Consider the following 21,842-nt stretch of genomic DNA (forward strand, 5'->3'; position numbering starts at 1 on the left):
TAAGCATCGTCTTCCTTCGTTAATCAGTGTCCCCTGTTCGTGGATGTCCGATTTTCTCTATGAGCACAAACATTGGCTGGCCTTTGTTAGTGTCCTTTTCTTTGTTCCGCATTGCAGCAACATAGGATCTATTGCATTTTTTTTGTATATCTAGTCGAGGCTCATGGAGGAACTAGTATTAATACACTGAATGGATGTATTGGACAAAATAACAGGACAAAAGGAACAGTTGATAGAGGGGAAACACCAACAGCAGAGTTGATAAATATCAATGATCGGTCCGATTCTCTTGAAAACCAACGTTACCATGTTTGCTGATGACTACTCCCTGCAGAATGGTAGCTCACATATGTGAAAGGCCAACTGTTGCTGAATCCCTTTCATCATACCTGGATAAAAATATGCCGCTGATCAGTTACTGTAACTGGTCGCTGATCAGTTTAATGGCACCAAGTCACACGCTCTCATATGGTCTCTCCACAAGGATCCCCAATCAAACTATCCAATCCATTTCTTTGGACAGCCACCGGAGGAGGTGCATTTCCTGGAACTCTTTACCCTCACTATGGGCCATTGGGCCATAACCTTTCAAACCCTGATTTCTATTTCTGGCCAACAGAAGGTTAGAGTTGATGTAATGGTTGGAGCATCCGCTCTGGGTCTGGGAGGTCAGCTGTTCAAACCCTGGCCGAGACATACCAAAGATTACAAAAAATTTGGTATGTGCTAGTGCTGGGCGATAATTGTGATGGGGCAATAATTGTGCTTTAGATTTACCGTCGTGATGACGATAATGGAAGTTACTTATCACGATAGCTGCAACGCATGCGCAGTTGGGAAATCGCACCTTGAACCCGGATATTGACGGTTGAGCGGTTAGTGTGTTTAGTTTCTCTCAAAAGATATACTCGTATTAAATGCAGCTCGATAAAATAAAGCAGGTGATATAATATGGAATGTATGTTCTCCAAGATGTAATTTAAATGGTATATCATTAAACAAGAAACATTAAAACAAACAACCAATCAATGAACGTGCCGAAAGTGCTGCCTACGTCGAAATCGCCGATCCGTTTGAGTTGGCTTTGTCTGTGCACGAAGTTAAATATTCAAGGCAGCATCACGTCAAAGGTCGAGAAGGTAAGCGTGCTCGGTGTGTGGAGTTTTGGCACTGAGGACAAGGACAAGCAGGTAATCTCGTTCCTCTCTCCTTTCACCATTCTCGTTGGACCGAACGAGCGGGGAACATGGCGTGGCGTCGTGTGTTTCCTTCATTTATTTGTTAATTACATTTTTGGCGCACCATGGGATTGCTTAGCATTTATTGTTTGCGAAGTTCAACATCAAAGTTGTTGTTCTTTAACGGCCACTATTATCCTACATTGTGGGGTCGGCCGGGGGGAAGCTTGGCCCAAGTCATTCACGAACTGGCTGGCCAGACTTAACATTCACCTTGTTAGGGCAGGAATTTGGAATTTGGCCATGCTGCCGGCAATACTCGCCTACTCTTTGCGAAGGGCACCATGGGATCTTTAACGTCCACCAACCCATGCTGGCAAACGGGACCCCCAGTTTAACGTCCATCCGAGGAACGGCACACATTGATGACTCTCCCTGCCTGTGAAACACCAAACTGACAGTTTATAGCTGGGTTGGGATTCAAACCCAGGCTAGACAGCTTTTACTCGAGTGTGCATACCTCTAGGCCATCCTATCAGCCCACGAAGTTCAACATCAAAGGTGTAATTTTAAATGCCCGAAGAGTGAAGATCGTCATATATGACTTTCTTCACAAGGGTGTGTTCCATTAGCAAGCAGCTTGCTCGGTGTGTTCCGTTAGCAAGCAGCTTGCTCGGTGTGTTCCGTTAGCAAACAGCTTGCTATCGTTTGCCAAGCCAGACGAAGTAGCAACGAAGGATGGAAAGGGTGGAAATGTGAATGGTTCGGTGGATGTGTGGAGTATCGTTGAGAGAGACAAAGACAAATGATGAATTGCGAAAGATGATGGGAATATAGCCTGTGATGGATGCTGTGAAGAGGAACAGGTTGAGATGGTTTGGTCATGTGTTGAGGAAGGATGAAAGTGACTGGTTGAGAAAAGTGATGGAAATGAATGTAGAAGGAAGTAGAGGACGGGGAAGACCGAGAAAGACTTGGCTAAAGGTGGTGGAAGAACAAATGCGGGCAAGGGGGTTAACAAGGGGAGATGCAGAAAATAGGGCAAAATGGAGGAGATTGTCACGGGGCCTACAAGGCTAACCCCCCCCCTCTAGTAGGGAAAATGACCTTAAAATGCCTGTTGTTGTTGTTGTTGTTGTTGTATCCCACTGATAGGCTGGATCTGGATCCGGACCTCCAAAATCTAATCGGCTTGTTTTTGTCACCTACCAACTCATGCACCAAGTTTGGTCTGAATTCGTCCACAGCTGTTTGAGATATCATGTTCACAGACAGACAGACAGACAGACAGACAAGCAAACACACAGGAGAGAAAACATAACCTCCGTCCACCTTCGGTGATGCTTAGTTAGGGCAGGTGACATAGGTGATAGAGGTCCACCTTTGGTGACGGAGGCGATGAACGCCAAATGAGTTAATTTATTTAACTTCTGATTGATTTTATTTTTCAATTCTTCATTCTCTGATTTACAGCCATGGCATTCTCGCCTGTCACATGCTCTTCATTTGATGAGTTTCTATTTGTTGAAGTATCATATATGGCCAGATTTTAATTCTTCACGCTTAAATTGTCACATCAAAATCTAACTCGGTTGCAAAACGATTAATTTTCTTACAGCATTTCATTGATGATGGGCCACTTTCTTTGCGGTAGAGCGTGAATAAGCTCAAGTGTCTTTCTCGGGCAGCCCCTCTCGTTACGTTTATTGTTACGTTTATGATACCGCATAAAAATACCGCATATGATATGTTACGTTTATTTATTTATATCAGAGTTTGATTAGAATCGACTTTCAGATATTGTACATTATGTACTTGTATTTGCATTTCATAAGAGTTCGTAATATGAGAAAATTTACCATGGTAATCATTATATAGTTGATGTATTTTATTTATGCCATTGTTCATTCTCATGTGTCTGTGCTTTGTGTGTGCAGTGGGTGCAGGTGAGGGAGCAAACTTTGCAGCATACACCTTTGTACCTGCAACACTTGTTACTCCACTCGGAGCACTGAGTGTCCTCGTCAGGTATGACATCGGTCTTTTCGAACAGCTATGCTCACACCCATAATTCTTTCATCACACACGTAAATTGGCTATACACACACTTTTGGATGTGCAGGGCTATGTCCCTAATGGCTGCAGCCTCAGGTATATCGACACTATGACAGGAGAGGAGCATTTGAATGTGTACAAACCAAGGTGTGGCCTGCTGTGAAACAGCAATACTCACAAAAAGGAGCGCAAATGGAGACTTTGGCTTGAGTCAGAATTTGGGCCTGTCAGAGTTGGAATAAATCACTGTTCGGCATTTTCTTAGCTTGTGTGTACCTGAAGCACAAAGGTAATGCAATCACACACTTACTGCAGCAACCATAAACTGATTGACAAATGAGAATCGTCATATTAATTCATATTCAGATTCCCCTGTGCAAAATTTAAATTAAACTTGCTTTTCAAAAAATTTGTCTCGCAATTGGCCTACTTTACTGCTGTTAACTACACCAATGAAAACGAGAGTGCCCACTCACCGGAATCCCATGCTCGGTGGTGTTTTATTCTGGTGTTCCAACTAGGTGATTGAGGGAGGCTTTTATTATGGGTTACATTGAAATTGTAGTGCAAAATGTTGCATTGCTGTTTGGGTAAGCGCATAATTGAGGTGTGATTATAACACATAGTTTTGAAATATTGTGCTAATGTTTATTTTGAAATATTGTGCTAATGTTTATTTTGAAATATTGTGCTAATGTTTATTTTGAAATATTGTGCTAATGTTTGTTTTGAAATATTGTGCTAATGTTTATTTTGAAATATTGTGCTAATGTTTGTTTTGAAATATTGTGCTAATGTTTGTTTTGAAATATTGCATTTGAACCCAAAATACTCTGCGGCTCGAATCTGCATGTTGGAGTTGAAGCGTAAAACGTTCCTTTCCCACCCCTATCCTCCCCCTCCCCTGTCTAGAAAGGTTAATAAAGTACTTGTGTTCAGTTTGTTCATGTCGTGCAGTATCAATGTGAAGATGTGACCATGAAGCGGACATGGATGGGCTTTGCATTTGGAGATGCTCTCTTGGTATTAGTGATGTTTACTAATATTAACACCTTCCTGTTTGGTTTCATCCTAATTCGTACAGTGCTGTGCTGTCATCATTCTGTCTCGATGAGAAGTTAAATCTGTATGGAAAGTTGGGATGCACTTTGTGTTTGCTGGGCTCTACCGTCATGGTCATCCATGCACCGCAAGAAGATGAGGTGTCGTCCCTGAATGAGATGGCACAAAAGCTTAAGGATCCTGGTGAGGCCTGTACTTGTTTTTCCAATTGTACCATTATGCTTATCTACTACCTGTACCTTTATTCTCCTTCTCCTCCTCCACCCCCTATTCCTCATTCCTCATCCTGGACAACCTGTCCACAAGCGATTTGCATATGGTGGGACGCAGCTACACGCATTTAATTTGAATATAAGCAATAACCCAGTTCTTGTGGACGGATTTGAACGAAACTTGGTGAACCGGTTGGGTGTCTGACAAGAACGATTCGATTCGATTTTGGTGAAGAACTGAATATGGATTCGGATATGAGAATTATTTAATTTTTTCAGTGATTCTTTACCATTGGGAGATGGGGCCAAAAACGATACATAGCGGGATATCTCAAAAAGGTATGGACGGATTTGAATGAAATTTGTTGGACAGGTTGTGTGTGCGACAAGGAAGAATCGTTTCAATTTTGATGAAGATCCTGATCCAGCTAGTAGAAAATTTTAAGTGATTCTTCACCATTGAGTGATATGGCCAACCGGGCAGAGGTGTGCTCTCTACTGAGTGCCGTTCTAGTTTAATTTGTTTTTGCCTGTTGGCTAAATTGCGCATTTTGTTGGTAGCATTTTCTGCAAATGTTCTGGCTTAGAGAGAAACCATAACCTGTTTCTTTGGAACCTACCAACTTTAGTATTCCTATTTAACTCGTAATTTACCTCAATAGATTTATCATGATATTTGTGTGCAAGCGTTCCCATTTCAAAGACTTCCTGAAAACAACACTGTATATCAGACAAGTAGAGCTTTGTGTTTTACTTAAAATGTATCTCTTCTTTTTCAGTATTTGTGGTCTTTGCCACCTTTGTGGTCATCGCCTGTCTCATCCTCATCGTTGTTGTGGCGCCACGACATGGACAGACCAACTTGCTGGTGTACATCACCATTTGCTCAGTCATTGGTGCACTTTCAGTCTCCTCTGTAAAGGGTCTGGGAATCGCCATCAAAGAGTTGTTGGGTGGCAAACCTGCGCTGCGCAACCCTCTAACATGGATATTGCTATGCAGTCTCGTGGCCTGTGTTGGTACACAGATAAACTATTTGAACAAGGCTCTAGACATATTCAACACATCTGTTGTGACACCAATATACTACGTTTTCTTCACCACTTCCGTCATGGTATGCTCAGCAATCCTCTTCAAAGGTATGCTTGCAACACACCTGTCGCACCCATCCGTGCCATTCCTGGTTTTGCTCATGCTTGATTGAAATGAACTATAAATTCTTATACTTTGTGTTTTTCTGATGGGGTTGCGGATGGCATTGAATTATTTTCTTTGAGATCACAGCACATGCATCTGATCATGGTAGTGGGAAACTAAACCCACCACCTTGATATGAAAACAATTATTAGCTCTGCCACCGAAGGTGGGAGGAGGTTATGCTGTCTGTTTGTCTGTTTGTGAACAGAATATCCCAAAACGTTGTGGACGGATTCGGACGAAATTTGGTGGAGAGGTTGGGTGTGTGACGAGGAAGAAATGATTAGATATTGGTGAAGATCCGAACCCGAGACTTTAAAAAAATATTTCAAGTGATTCTTCACCATTGAGGGGCAGGGCCAAAACGATATAAAGTATGATATCTCAAAAAGTTGTGGACGAGTTCTGACCAAACTATGTGGATGAGTTAGTTAGGTGACAAGAACAAGCCGATTAGAGTTTGGTTCAGGTCCGAATCCAGATCCGGCCTATTAGTGGGATACAAAACAGAAACTGTTCAGCCTAGCGGAGGTATGCGCTCTACCGAGTGCCGTTCTAGTTCTTTATGAAAAACCTTTGCTTTGTTATCAATTAAGTTTATTTGTTTTATCGATATCTTTGTTTTTGAAATTGTACGTAACATTTTTCATGCAAGTATCCTAAATGTTTTCTTCTTTTTGTTTGTATTTCTGATTTATTTGTGTATACTCGAAAGTATATAGTTGTGTTTTTGTTTTTTTAAGTCTAAATGCTGGAGTCTTTAACCTGAACAATCTTCCAGATGGATATCTCCACAATAATAGCAACAATCTTTAATTCACTTTTTATCAATATCGCCACAATTATAGCAACAATATTTGATTGACACAAAGTATAACAAAAACAAAACCGAAAGTCTAACAGCGGCGTAGCCAGAGTACTCTACTCATTTCAACGTACAGCTGTCCTGTGTAAAAACACGACAGGTTTGACCGCTTCGACATGTTCGGCCTGTACGGCATATACATTTAAATGTCGGTCGGTGGAGTCAGCCGTCGCACGCCGCAATGACATCATAGACGTAATGACGTAGCGTGGCGGCCGGACACAAAACTGCCGCTACTTTAACATATAGAAGATGATATATTTTAACCTCCAGGAATTTAGCACTCACTACGAAGGGATTAGTGTTACGATTAGATTTACTATAATGTTAACGTTACATTATCATTACTACGAAAATTATATTACGATAAAAAACCGAGGCTAATTTCTTACTTCCGCAGTTATTTGTACCGTACACCGCTTATCATTGATTCATGAACCATACACCGCTTCCATCTAGAAACTTTGCAATAACAACAAAGGGATTGCAGTGTTACGATTATCTTTACTATATTATTAGTATTAACACTTATTATTATTATTATTATTACGAAAACAATACTACTGCATTAAGAAACCTGGGCTAATTTGTCCGAAGCGGACTGAAAGTAAGGCATGAAGGCATGAAGCCGAAGGCCCATACATACTGTGTCATTGGAAGATCAGTAACGTCTGTGCTTTTGATATTTGATAGTCATTTTAATAATCGGTTTGTTTGTGTTTCACACTGAATGAAAAACATAAAGGTAGAGCATGGCGATTGTGATATATGACAGGTTCGACAATATGTTTGGCCTGAACGACATTGGAATCAAAATGGCAGAGTGTGGAGTCAGCCGTTGTACGCTGTAATGACATCGGATGTAATCACATCACCCTGTCATGTGACCAGATCCTCAGCTCTGATTGGTGTACATTTGAAGGGACATATATACATACATACAAACATAGTACATACGGACGGACAAACACTTCTAGACTAGATAGACCTATAAGGGCATACATCTCAGTCTGCAAAGACCCGAGTACCACACTGACGCCATCCTTGATTGGAGGTGATGTGTCGGAAATAATTTATGTGCGTGACATCAGTGTCATGTCTCATTTAGGGTCAGTGTGCTCCTTTTGTTCGTTATATATACAGACTTGGCATTTAATATGGAATATATTGTTACGGGTCGCGGACAAGATGTTACTTTGGGCCGAGCGGATGGTCAACCGCGACCGTTACAGGATCCCCGATTAGCCCGACTCCCCCAACGTTGACCAATCGCGCCACAGGTATTCAATCGGGAAACCTCTAAAGCGACCGAATGTAAAGAGGAAGAGAGAAGAAAACAGAGTACGGAGGAATAACAGGATTTATTATACACACAAGCAAAAAGAAAGCAGTCACGTTTATTTACAACACATAAGACGCAGGTGACACAGTGCAATCTTTAGCTTATACAGACTTAATTACCTACCCAGGACAGAACAAACGAAGACGACTCACACGGGGAATGATGACAGGAATTGGCTGGAAGGAGAGGAAAGTCCACTGGGTCCGGCAGCACGATCCGCACGTTGGGCAGCCGCCGTTCCTTCGCGGCCCTGCTCCGAACTGCCGTCCAGGTCCCTAAGCGGTTGGCGAGCGTTGTTGCTGCTGCTGCTGTAGACGCTGCCGCTCGCGAGCAAGGTGACGAATAGCAGGCTTGGTGCTTCCTTGAATGATCTCTGCTTGTTGGACCTCACAACTCAGCTCTTTCTTGGACCCTCTCTCTTCTCAGCTCATCTGCCTTGGACCTCCTCTCGTCTCAACGGCTTGGACTCCCTCTCGTCTGCCTGTAAAAGCTCATCTGCCTTGGGAAACGCCCTGCCGTGGGTTATATAGGCCCCGCCCCTCAACCTTTGCGAACCTCCCCGATAGCTCTTCCTCCGCCCTCCCTAGCCAAACCCCTGGCTCATGGTTGGTCGAGTGGGGCTGGCTCACTCCTCCCCTCTATGACGAGGTGGAGACACGCCTTTCTTCTCCGACCCTGCCTCGTGGTCAATGGCGGTTATTGGAGGGGAGGTAATTGCCAATCGACGAAAAGGGGGAATGGAGGTTTTGGGAATGGAAATGAAGGGAATCTATCTCTTTCACTGGTGCAATGGAGTATTTCAATTAATGGGAGACACAGCCTTACCCTAAAACACAGAATAAGATATAACTATCGAACAGGGGTATTCTATTATTGGCTGACGTGTATGCTTGTGGACTAATTATGGGACGCCCTTTTGACCTTTACACAGCTCCGGAGGCAGGAGGCGCAGACTCAAGCAATATTCATCACCAATTTACCACAATACAACACAATCAAAAAAAATACAGTCCTCATATCCGCAACACTGCACCCTCCTCCTCTTAGGCACGACCCGGGCCTACAACTTTTTATTTAGTGTGACACGTAGGTGTAGTTCCCTCTACTTTTAACCTGACCCTGAGTGCGACAGTTTTTAAAACATAAATAAATGTGTCCCGCTGCTCCATTGCACCCTGCCTAACAGACTTACGCCCACAGTTAACCGAATTGCGGAATGGTCTTCAAACTATACACTGACGGTGGGGAGCATTATTTACAATGACGCTATTTTTATTTACAAAACTAACCCAGGACCTGTAATTGTTCTTTCTGGGGGGGAGACAGTCTGCTCTGCATCAATGCACCATTAAAGCACCCAAAAATGCACCAATACACACCCAAGCACCAATCGGTGCAGTCACCATTGTTCAAGAAAATAAAACCAACAACCCCTAACCCTGCAGGTGATCTCTTGCTCTTCGGCTCCCTCTGCTGGTTATTATTATTTCTTCCAGTTGTTGTCATTCTCTCTCATTTTCTTACTGGCGGCCTATTTGCAATAAAGTGTGCCCAACGTGTCCATTTTATTTTCTTTATTTATGGCCCACAGGGCCGACTACGTGTGGTTCACCTGTGGGGCATCGGTGCCCTGTGGCCAAGGTCCGCCAGCAAGATTTCGGGCCCTCATGGCCGGTTCCAGCAGAGGGGCCATGCCCCAACCCATGGGGTCCATCAGTGGTGCTCGGCCACAGGCATGTGGTCCATAATGTGGTGCATCGATGCAGACAGCTGGTTCTGAGAGTTCCGGGCGCACAATGGAGGACTCACGCACGCTCCCCTCGGCGCCCAATGGCGCACAGGTCATGTGGGAGACAAAAGAGACAAATGAGCGAGGGGTAAGGTCACAAGGGTACACATCAATAAGGCAATGCAAAGCGAAATGCGTATGGAGGGTGAAGTGAGAAAGCTCGTCCCTACCATACGTCACCCCCCTGTCACCTACACTACCCTTGCCCTTACCCCATATGTACAAAAATCTACACATTACCAATCCGTCGCTACCGTCACGTCTTCCCCTTATTTCCCTTATACCAAATTCGTCTTCACTCCCCCACTATCCAAAATTTGCCATCACCCAATTCGTCATCAATCCTCATAAGGAGGAAGAGATGGAACAACAAAGCACAATGTCACACCCACGTCATGATGCGTCTCACAATCCAAACATTTGCACAGTAAAAAATAATCAAAACATGGCATGGTGTGGAGTACCTGTCACCTCAGGTGAGTGGATGCAGATGGTGCGAGGAGATCCTTCTTCCTAACTATCCTCTAAATGACTTTAACACACTTTACACTACCTGGGGTCTTTCCCTGCCAATCCATTGGCCACTTACACTATGGGTTCTAAAAACCAATTCCCATTGACCAAACTGTGGTGCTTCTCAATTTGGGGTCTCACTCCCCCGATTCATCTCCCGGTGCCCTCGCACAATTTCTGGGCTGTGACGTGTAGCTCTCCCAGCAGGTCTACCCACCTGCACACCTCCACCACTGTAGTTGCCACCCGAGCTTACCTGCTCCTCACCCTAACCTATCTAACTGGGGAAGGCCCCTCCTGGCTCTGTCACCCCTTGGTGCCCTCCGGCACTGGGCTACCCGGGTCCGTCCTCCGGATCCTCGGGCCCCATCCACAACAACTACCGGCTCCCAGAGCCCACCTGCGGCCTCACCTGGCCGACATCCTCACAGTGGTGGAGTGCTCAAACCAACTACACACACTAACAGGCTACACGCCCAGCCATTTCCACAACACTAATGCACCCATCCAAATACCATTCTTCCACTCGCACCACAGATGCCAATATCCAACCACAATTTCCCTATACCCTCTTACCTAACACTTACACTACCCGCCCCGGGTATCCGTGATGGGGGTCCACTCTTCCCCCATTCACACCTCCGCACCATCCGCTCCACTCCACAATTTCCATCATACTCACTCCACGACCATCCATTCCAATACTCCATACCATTTATTCCATACACCTGTTCTTTCACACAACCATTCTCCATTCACCTGTTGTTGCACACCTGTGCAATCACACCTGGTGCCACCTGCACCCTCCTCCTCTTCCTGGACCAGTTGGTCAACACGATACACATCACTATCACTCCTACTCATACACTGCTCCACACACCTGTCCAGTTGCACACCTGTGCAATCACACCTGTTTAATCGCACCTGTTCAATCTCACCTGTTCAATCCTCAAACACACGGCATCATCTCATCTAACTACTCCCCTCTGAAACTTGCGCTTCCCAGTCGTCCCTTTAAACTATTGCGCTCCCTCGTCATTATCATCCACTCTAATCTACCTGCGTCCCCTCTACAGGTATCCTTGTCACTAACTAACCTTAACGTTACCTAATGTCATCTTCTAGGGCCCTACACACAATATCCTAACCCTCCCGGGCTAGTTTTCACTGCCATCAACCCCATAAAACTAGTGCTCCTTTGCCCCCGCTGTGAGGGATGGTGGATTGCCCATCCCACCACATCGGGGAGGTCCTACTATCAATTTTGCTCACCAAATTCAACAAATCAAAAATTTTGCCAATCATCTGCCAATCACCGTACCATTACCAATCACTTTGCCAATCCTTTGCCAATCATCAACTTTCGTTTTCCTAATTTCGGGCCCAGAACACTAACCTCATCACCCGTCTACTTATTAGATCCTCTCGGTGCGCCAATTCCCTTTTAAAGCTCGGCCTCGTACAGCCGAGCAATGAATGCGGGTTCTTTGGTGCCAGCGGCTGGATACGTCCCGCATTCGGGGCAGGGACGGGGGCTTACCCGGGCCGAGATCCCACGCACCACCTCGGCGTGGAGCCATCCAATGTCCCGATCTCGACCTGCCGGCACGTCTCAACAAAAAGTGGTCGCCATGACGACCCTTCCAATCGAGCTGCCCGCTCCGCCTAGTGGAGCCCGGACGCGGCCGTTCCAAGCGAGGCACAGCGTGGATCGCGTACGGCGGTCCTTTCGAACCCGCCGTGGCTCGGATCCCCGCTGGTTCTCACGGCACGCGAAGCCCGGCACGCACCGAGGGCCCGATTCGGCTAAAAGTCGCTCTAACCGCTAACCCGGTTACCGTCGATGCCTCACCTGCATGCTTACACGCATACGCTACCCCTTTCTTGCTCACTGAGCTCGATGCTCCAATGCCGCCCGTACACCCCGCAGCCCGTGCCTTGCTCATACATCCAGCTGTCTCCCTGCTCGTCATACCTTTCCTTACACACCTCGGTACACTCATTCCGCTCACAGACTTGGTCACACACCTGACCACCGAACACCTTGGCACACATTCGTCGCTCGCACACCTCACCAACACACCTCTTCGCGCCCCCTCCTCGGTCACCTCCTCTGTGACAATCACAGGTGTGCTCTCACTCGCACACCCAACCACGTGCCTCACGACCAACTCAAGTGTGCATTCCCACACACGCTCTACCATTCCAGGTGTGCATCCTTCCATTCCAGGTGTACATCCTCTCTCACCTGTCACAACCAACTCACGCTCCGTGTCACTCTCACTACTTTCACCTCCATTCTTGACAGCGCACTCACCCTTACTCTCGACAGCACACTCTTTCCTCATGCACCCGTCCGTTACACACCTTTCTCGCGCACACTCTTGCGCACACTCTCCCGTTACATCCTCTGTAACACACCACAGGCGTACACTTTCTCGTTACATCCTCTGTAACACTGACCACAGGCGTACACTTTCTCGTTACATCCTCTGTAACACTCCCCACAGGCGTGCATTCCCCCTTACTCTTGACAGCGCACTCTTTCCCCATGCACCTGTCCGTTACACACCTTTCTCGCGCATCCTCTTGCGCACACTCTTTCGTTACTTCCTCCGTAACACTTACCACACCGCGCTTCCATGTACCCCCTCGCACACGCGCTTCGACCAACTCACTCTTGACGGCACACTCACTCCTTGGCGCGCACTTTTTCCTCACACACCCCATGGTCGGACATTCTCGCACACCTCTTTTTTCGCACACCAGACCTGTCGCACACTTCACCAACGGCCTCTCACGAACACCCGGGTCCACATCAATCCCCAAGCCGACTGAAGCTTTCCTCACATCATGTACATTTCCGATTATATCGCCACTCACCTTGGCACCTCGTCTCCGCACCTCCTTTGCGACCTGCAACCTCTTTATTTGGTTAGTGAGCATCACATTATGAGTTGAGCACCGACCTTGTACCAATTCTATCACCTCCTCCCGTATTTCTCTCTTAGTTTCTGTCCGTCTCTTCTTAATTTCACTCACCTCTTCTTCCACTTCCTCTAATTTTTGCTTCACCTCTTTTATTTCCCGTTGCGTCTCCTCAAGTTCGTCCTCTAAGGCTACCGTGACCGTCTCTATGTGTATCCTCACCTGCCGGTCCTTTGTCTCCATTTCCTCTGTCACCTCGTCCAACCTCATTGTCAGTCCCTCACGTACCATCTGACATTGCCTCTGTGTCGCTATCAAGTCATTTTTAATTTCTTTTTGTGTCGCCTTTAACCCTCCTAGTACTGCAGTGTTCCTTTGAACCTGCTCCACTAACTCCGTCTGTCCCTCCGTCAGCTGTTCCACCTGCTCCGTCAGGTCCTCTATGCCCCCTTGTAACTTTGCCGTCCCATTTCTCACCTCTTTCTCCATACGCTTCTCACCTCGCTTTACCTCCTCGCGTAGCCCCGAGACCTCCTCACTTACACCTCGTCGTATCTCCTCCTTCATCTCCTCCATCTCTTTTGTCGATGCCACCCTCATCTGTCCCAATTCATCCCTCTGAGCATCCAGTTTACTTTCTAACCCGATTTGCACCTCCTCTATCTGGTTCCCCATTCGTTTGATTTCCCGGGCAGATTGTTCCCCTATTTCCCGCAATTTGTCTTCCATCCTATTTTCTAACCCCATTAACCCATTTTTCACCTCTTTTATCCCGTTGTCTAACCCCTCAAAATTATTGTCTAACTTCCCAAATTTCTTGTCTAACCCCTCAAAATTATTGTCTAACTTCCCAAATTTCTTGTCTAACCCCTCACCAGTACCCCTCGCTTCGTCCCTCATTGCCCCCATTTGGCCCTCTAATCGCTCACTATCAGCCCTCATTTGCTCACTCTGAGCATCCATCCGGTTCCCCATTTGTCCCATTTTGGCTTCTAGCCTCTCCATAAGGGCCCCCATTTGTATCATAAAAAGGTCCGAATTCCCCAGCGGCGCTGCTACGGTCACGGGCGCGGCTAGATCTGGTGCCGCTGTAACCGCGTGCGCAAAGGCGCCATTTTGCGCGCCTGATACCTCGTGCGCGAGAGCGCCATTTTGCGCGCCTGATACACCCTCAACCACCTCATTGCTCTCCTCCTCCCTTTCTTCCCCTAAGTCCTGGGTTACCCCTAACCCGTCTATCTCCCCCACCGACATCCGATCGCCTTGATTGTCCATGGCGCGATCTCAAAATTCGGGTTTTATAAAACAACGAAATTTCGGCAGCTCGTAATTTTGACCAAATTTTTTTTCTTCACGTTTTTAAAATTTGGTTCGGGCCTCGTATCCCACTCCTAGACACCAATTGTTACGGGTCGCGGACAAGATGTTACTTTGGGCCGAGCAGATGGTCAACCGCGACCGTTACAGGATCCCCGATTAGCCCGACTCTCCCAACGTTGACCAATCGCGCCACAGGTATTCAATCGGGAAACCTCTAAAGCGACCGAATGTAAAGAGGAAGAGAGAAGAAAACAGAGTACGGAGGAATAACAGGATTTATTATACACACAAGCAAAAAGAAAGCAGTCACGTTTATTTACAACACATAAGACGCAGGTGACACAGTGCAATCTTTAGCTTATACAGACTTAATTACCTACCCAGGACAGAACAAACGAAGACGACTCACACGGGGAATGATGACAGGAATTGGCTGGAAGGAGAGGAAAGTCCACTGGGTCCGGCAGCACGATCCGCACGTTGGGCAGCTGCCGTTCCTTCGCGGCCCTGCTCCAAACTGCCGTCCAGGTCCCTAAGCGGTTGGCGAGCGTTGTTGCTGCTGCTGCTGTAGACGCTGCCGCTCGCGAGCAAGGTGACGAATAGCAGGCTTGGTGCTTCCTTGAATGATCTCTGCTTGTTGGACCTCACAACTCAGCTCTTTCTTGGACCCTCTCTCTTCTCAGCTCATCTGCCTTGGACCTCCTCTCGTCTCAACGGCTTGGACTCCCTCTCGTCTGCCTGTAAAAGCTCATCTGCCTTGGGAAACGCCCTGCCGTGGGTTATATAGGCCCCGCCCCTCAACCTTTGCGAACCTCCCCGATAGCTCTTCCTCCGCCCTCCCGAGCCAAACCCCTGGCTCATGGTTGGTCGAGTGGGGCTGGCTCACTCCTCCCCTCTATGACGAGGTGGAGACACGCCTTTCTTCTCTGACCCTGCCTCGTGGTCAATGGCGGTTATTGGAGGGGAGGTAATTGCCAATCGACGAAAAGGGGGAATGGAGGTTTTGGGAATGGAAATGAAGGGAATCTATCTCTTTCACTGGTGCAATGGAGTATTTCAATTAATGGGAGACACAGCCTTACCCTAAAACACAGAATAAGATATAACTATCGAACAGGGGTATTCTATTATTGGCTGACGTGTATGCTTGTGGACTAATTATGGGACGCCCTTTTGACCTTTACACAGCTCCGGAGGCAGGAGGCGCAGACTCAAGCAATATTCATCACCAATTTACCACAATACAACACAATCAAAAAAAATACAGTCCTCATATCCGCAACAATATATTTTTTCTGGACTTGGGTTTACTTTCTTAACTCAGTATATCAATCTGGTGAGTTTCTTTTACACTTTGGTGATTTATTTGTCAAAAGAACCATGTCACTGATTGTCTGTCACAGCAAGAAGTCAACAACAGGATTATATCACAGGTGGCGTGGCAAAATGTACGGACAGGTGCATTTGATGATTGGCTTCACAGTCGGGTATACAAGGGTTGTTGCGTTCTCTATTAGTGGAAAACAACTGCTACACGTCTCCAAATGTTATTACCGCTTCCTCTGGAGATGGTCCATCAACTCGACAATGCTGTTTGTCATGGAGTGGTGGCTTTACGAAATTACGGCATGAAACAGCGTGCTATTGCTCGGCAGTATGGCATCACTCAAGTTCAGGTGTCAAAGATCCTGAAACGAAATGCTCAGAGGGGTGTCCCTACTCCAATACCGAGGCCAGGACGTCCACGCAGAACCACAAGGAGAGATGATCGCCAGCTGCACCGGTTAGTCTGCAATGGCCGTACCAAGTCAGCTAATCGGCTTAGGGCTGAGTGGCAGCAACTGACAAATGTGTCTGTATCCAGAAGGCTAGTCAACCAACGACTGGTTCAAGCAGGCTATCATGCCAGGCGTCCCCTGAGAAAGCCGCGCCTGACCAGACAACACCGCCAGCGCCGATTGCAGTGGGCCACAGAGCACCGTCAATGGCAGCCAGGACACTGGAATCATGTGATCTTCAGTGACGAGTCTAGATTTCTGGTCTGTCGTCAAGATGGCCACGTCCGAGTGCGCAGACAAGTGCATGAAGCCTACAACCAAGATTGTATAGTGCCAAGAGTCCAAGCTGGAGGTGGTGGGGTGACCGTTTGGGCTGCTTTTCATGCAGGGGGCAAAACTGACCTGGTTGTTCTGAATGGAAACCTGAACCAGTTCAAGTACAGGGCCATTCTGGAAGAAACATTACTTCCACTTGCTTGTGCAGCCTTTCAAGGAAACTTTGTCTTCCAAGATGACAATGCACGGCCTCATCGTGCTCGCATGATCCAACACTTTCTTGCTGACCGTGGTGTAGAGCATATGGAGTGGCCTGCCATGTCCCCGGATATGAATCCGATAGAGAACTTGTGGGCAGAAGTAACGCGTCAAATCGACTACTTGGACCACCAGCCTACCTCTGTGTGTGAATTGCAGCAGGCTATTGTCACTGCGTGGCAAGCGATTCCTGTCCAAATCTTGGCAAATCTCGTGAACAGAATGCCTCAACGTGTACGTGCTCTCCCGAATGCTCGTGGGGGTTACTGAACTGTAATTTTACTGTCCGTAATCCCAGTTGTAATTTTACTTTTGTTTTTGTTAAAAAAAATTTTGGCTAATGTGCAAAATAAAGAGATACTTCTGGAAAACGTACAGAAGTTTAACACAGTACTGTCCATGAATTGAGTTTGATATCAGTTTACATCACTTTCAAGGATCAATTTATTTGTTTCGAAATGTCAAATGTGGTTTTTGTTTCTTTTAAAGGTCACATTAACAAAATCTAGAATAATTTCAACATAATTCCAATGAACTTTTGGTTCTAAGACATCTTGAAAAGTAAGTTCACCCCCACAAAAAAAATATTCCATATTAAATGCCAAGTCTGTATATATATTGTCGCGCAACCGCGGGAATTAATATCAGGCGGTCGTGGATGCTGATCACGATGGCTTTAACTCCGAGGCGGAAACTCAATGGCGGATTCCAAAATCTAAAACCCCTAAGAATGGAGGGAAGCGCCGGAATGGAGGGAAGCGGCGCAGGGCCCCGCAGCCTTATTATATCTATTGAATTGACCAGGAAACTGCGTTCAGGTATTTGTACAAAAAGTAATATAAGGGTTTATTGAATAAAGGCAGGGACAGGAAAAGCACGCACCGGTAAATCTAATATCCTAATCAGGACGTCCCCACTCACACTTCAGATACAAACAAGGGGCTGCGAACTAAAGAAAAGAAACACGTTCGTTGTGTAAAATGTAATCGTGGATGCGGCCTTATCTCGTCTTGTCAGTCCAATCTCCGCTGCACACCACGAGCTCCCTTGCTCCAGCGCCCCAGCACCGCGAAGGCCCGGGCCAGCGCCCACTCCAGGCTCCTCGTCGACCCCCACGAGGTCCGTGCACCAAAGGTCCAACGCAGGGCTGCACGAAGCAAGCGAACTCCACTCGGGCTCGGACTCACAAGCCAACTCTCAAGCCAACCAGGGCCAGGACTCTCTCAACTCGGGATCGCACCGGGACTGTAGTCAACTCGACGCCATCTCCTCTGGCCTGCACTGCGCATGAACTCAACTCTCCATCTCGTGACTCGAACTCCGACTCTCTCGTGCACACAAACTCTCTCCGCCCTCATGCTCAACTCGGGATCAGATTTGAACTGCTCGAAAAGGCATCCGGCCTTCGCTAATATCTCCGGCCGATGACGTCAGCTTTGGCGCACTGTTCTGCCAATCAGAGCCTCCCCCGACTCGCCGGCTCGCTCAGGTCACGCCCGCTGCGTCACTCTCACTCCCGTCCCCTATTCCTTGGTCACAGCACGTGCTATGCGAGGCGGGTAGGCCTCTCGGAGGTGTAAATGGTGGCGGCCAATTGTGGCGGTGTTCTGGCCTGATTTCTTCCTAAGTCATGTTAGGGGGGAAGGCGTCATTAATGTTGTACTAAAGGTCCTAACTAGTGTGTATGTGGTCTGCAGTGCCATAAGGGACAATGGTTTGACTACCAGGTGAGACATACAAGGGCTCTACTCATTAACCCCTACACTACCTATCACCCGAATCTCCTGGTAGATCCACAGTTATACACCTTGACCGACAAAATGCCTAAACACACAGAACTTATTACAGGTAGATTCCCTATCGCGACAGTCGAAGCATGTTACCTACTCAGATCTACTCTGCTCTACATATATCACTACCCAAATTCGTAACAATATATATATATATAAATAATCAGTAGATTAAATGAGACGCGGACGGAGCTTCAGGACGGTCGATCTTTAATTCTCGACAAGCTTTAGACCAACAAAGGTCTTCTTCTTAGTCGTCCCCAAGTTCAGCGGAAGTCCGTGCTAGGAGGAAAACTTTGCTGTCCAGAAATAACATCAGGGCAAGACTAAAGTTTGCCAATGAACACCTAGGCAAAGACCAGCACTTCTGGAACAATGTGCTCTGGACAGATGAGTCAAAGGTAGAGCTATTTGTCCACAGTACCAGAAGACATGTTTGGCGAAAACCAAAGACAGCATTTGACCACAAGAACCTGATACCAACTGTAAAGCATGGTGCTGGAAATATTATGGTTTGGGGCAGCTTTGGTGCATCAGGGCCTGGGCAGCTCACCATCATATAATCCACAATGAATTCTTCATTGTACCAGAGGGTGCTTGAGTATAATGTGAGGCCATCTGTTGGAAAGTTGAAGCTCAACCGAAGGTGGACCTTGCAACATGACAATGACCCTAAACATACCAGTAAATCCACCAAGGAATGGCTGAAAAGAAAGAAATGGAGGGTTCTGGAATGGCCAGGTCAAAGCCAGGATCTAAATCCCATCGAGATGTTGTGGGGGGATTTGAAACGAGCTGTGCATGCAAGAAACCCCTCAAACATCGCACAGCTGAAAGAATTTTGCATGGAGGAGTGGGCAAAAATTTCTCCCAGTCGATGTCAGAGACTGGTAGACAGTTATAAGAAACGCCTACCTGAGGTTGTTTCTGCCAAAGGGGGCAATACCACCTATTAGAGCCAGTGGTGTACTTACTTTTTCCACATGCGAAATTTGCATTTATGTTTATTTAAATATTACAATGGACTACAAAATGTAAATGTTTCATGATATTTGTTATATTATATCAACTTTATCTATCAATATTGTTGAAATGAAGATCAAATAGCTGTATGTTGAAATATGTTGAAAAAGTCAAAACTTTACATGGGGTGTACTTACTTACTTTTTCACGTGACTATAATCAATGTGTGACCCCTTTTTGTCTTGAGAAATGCCTCAACTCCATTTAGGATTGATTTAATTAGCTTATGGATTATGTTTGAGTCAATATTTTCCCAACAGTGTCGTAATTCACTCCAGAGCATAATCCGACTGCTGGCATAAATTTTTATCTTTCTCTCAAATGTATTCAACTTATTCTGTTGGGCTGGCAGAATGGCCGAAAGGAATGCATACTCGCCTCTAGCCTCGGTTCGAGTTTGAAGTCGTCGAGCCTGGGTTAGAATCTGGGCCCAGCTATAAACTGTCATCCTAGTGTTTCACAGGCAAACTGATGCATCAATGTGTGACGGACGGTAAACTGTGCGTCCCATCTGCCGGCATTAGTTGGTGGACATTAAAGATCCCACAGTGTCCTTCGTGAATAGTAGGCGAACCATCGCAGGCACCCTGAACATTTTCCAAATTCCTGCTCTAACCTACAGAGGGCGTCGCATCAGCATCACGGTCTTGCCCTCAGCCAATGATGCTTCCCCGCTACCTTGTGCTGCATGCAAAAGGAGTTTGTTTGCCAAACACAGCTTTATTAAAAAATCGTTTATTCTCACTTGGCTGGTCATATCACAAGCATGGATTAAACAGAGCAGTGATTGCATTTTGAGTACTGCCTGTTTTTAAATCCGTAATTGATTTGGGGGGGAAGGGGGGTTTGCATGTTTTTTGTATTCCTTTAAAATATTTATTTGTGCTAATCGAGTGCCAGTGGCCCTTCCTGTTTCATCGGAAGTCATAATCGTACTCCCTTCCTGTTTTATTCTTACAGAATGGTATCACATGAAAGCTGCAGACATTATTGGCACAGTCTGCGGCTTCTTCACAATTATTCTCGGTATATTTTTGCTGCATGCTTTCAAAGATCTCCCTGCGCCGATGCCCAACCTTCCTTCGCTTCTCCATCGTGTCGACCGACTGGAGAATGGCACTGCGGTCACAGAGGCAGGCTCTAACAGAGATGAAACGCGAAAATCTCTCTTGGTGGAGCATCAAGAAACTGACTTTTTGGAGGAAACATTCTCAAAGTAGTATTCCAGTGCAACCGCCAGCATGTATTTACTGTATATATATTTTTTATTGATTCTATGATACCTCAACCTATGGAACAGTTAACTAAGGTGAGTAGTTACAAATGGTTATTGCTGGGAGAGATAGCAAAGTTGCCGATCCTTAAGAGTCAACTAGGTAGAGCCAGTACCAGGCAGAAAAGGTAGATCTCACCTCCATCCTCTCCTCTCCATTCCTTCCCCTGTCCAAAGGTCATGAATGAGTCAGCTGGTTTTATTTTTATTGACAGTCCAATAGTGATATGGAAATTCTCAGACTGTCTGGGCTTCCGGAAACATCTACTGATCTACCCAAAGCTGGATTTGAACCTCCAACCTCTAGAATGCCAGTTCAGTGTCGCCACCTCTATATCCATATCGACGTCCGTCGAGTTTGAGTTAACATTCTTGGAAAATAAGCAAGCAATTGTGGATTTTCAATGGGATATCCCATGGAACTAACGGCTCGCACTTTTCTATACACCTGAAGTTTGGTGAACTTGAGGTGAAGTATGCAAAGCTGAGCGAGCAAAGCTTGGTTCGAGTAATCACTAACTTTGGATGTTGTGGCCTGTAGGCACTGAGTGTCAAGTCGAGTGTTTTGATGGAATCAGGGAATGTTTTGAAATAATAATTTAATGAAGTTGTAATATTTTTCTTCTTTTCCTTTTTTGGAGTCTACATGAGTAAATAATGATTACTATCAATGGCTGTTGCTGTGTAAATAATTTCACAATAAAAGCTCAACCATTGTATTGTGTGTATTCTTGATTTGGAACTTATCATGAAGGGTTTGTGGTGTTTTGAAATCCAAACCGAACTCGTTTGTTACTCCTTGCGCATGAAGTGGGGTTAGGCAATTGGTTAGGCAATCCGTCCACAAGCGTCAGTTTTTGATCGAGGAAAAACTTAATTTCAATTTAATGTTATATTTTGAACACGAATCGAAAAACGAAGCTGGAGTTTAGCAGTAATGTGGTTCTGGATTCGTCCTGATTGTGCATGTGACGAAAGAAGTA

At 46.1% G+C, this 21,842-nt stretch overlaps 1 protein-coding gene across 2 annotated transcripts in view; it reads left to right on the forward strand.

Moving 5' to 3' along the window:
- The window catches only part of LOC137437799 (magnesium transporter NIPA2), a 32,202-nt gene extending 10,624 nt beyond the window's left edge, over window positions 1-21,578 (forward strand). For both annotated transcript variants that reach the window (XM_068132438.2, XM_078768618.1), the window contains exons 4-7: window positions 3,116-3,206; window positions 4,318-4,478; window positions 5,287-5,646; window positions 20,547-21,578. In XM_068132438.2, coding sequence (XP_067988539.1) covers window positions 3,116-3,206; window positions 4,318-4,478; window positions 5,287-5,646; window positions 20,547-20,806 — 872 coding nt within the window. In that variant the 3' untranslated portion in view covers window positions 20,807-21,578. The remainder of the gene's footprint in view (window positions 1-3,115; window positions 3,207-4,317; window positions 4,479-5,286; window positions 5,647-20,546) is intronic.
- The last annotated feature ends 264 nt before the right edge of the window (window positions 21,579-21,842 follow it).

This window comes from Myxine glutinosa (genome assembly GCF_964187855.1).
Source record: "Myxine glutinosa chromosome 12 unlocalized genomic scaffold, kmMyxGlut1.1 SUPER_12_unloc_1, whole genome shotgun sequence".
Classification (NCBI taxonomy): Eukaryota; Metazoa; Chordata; class Myxini; order Myxiniformes; family Myxinidae; genus Myxine; species Myxine glutinosa.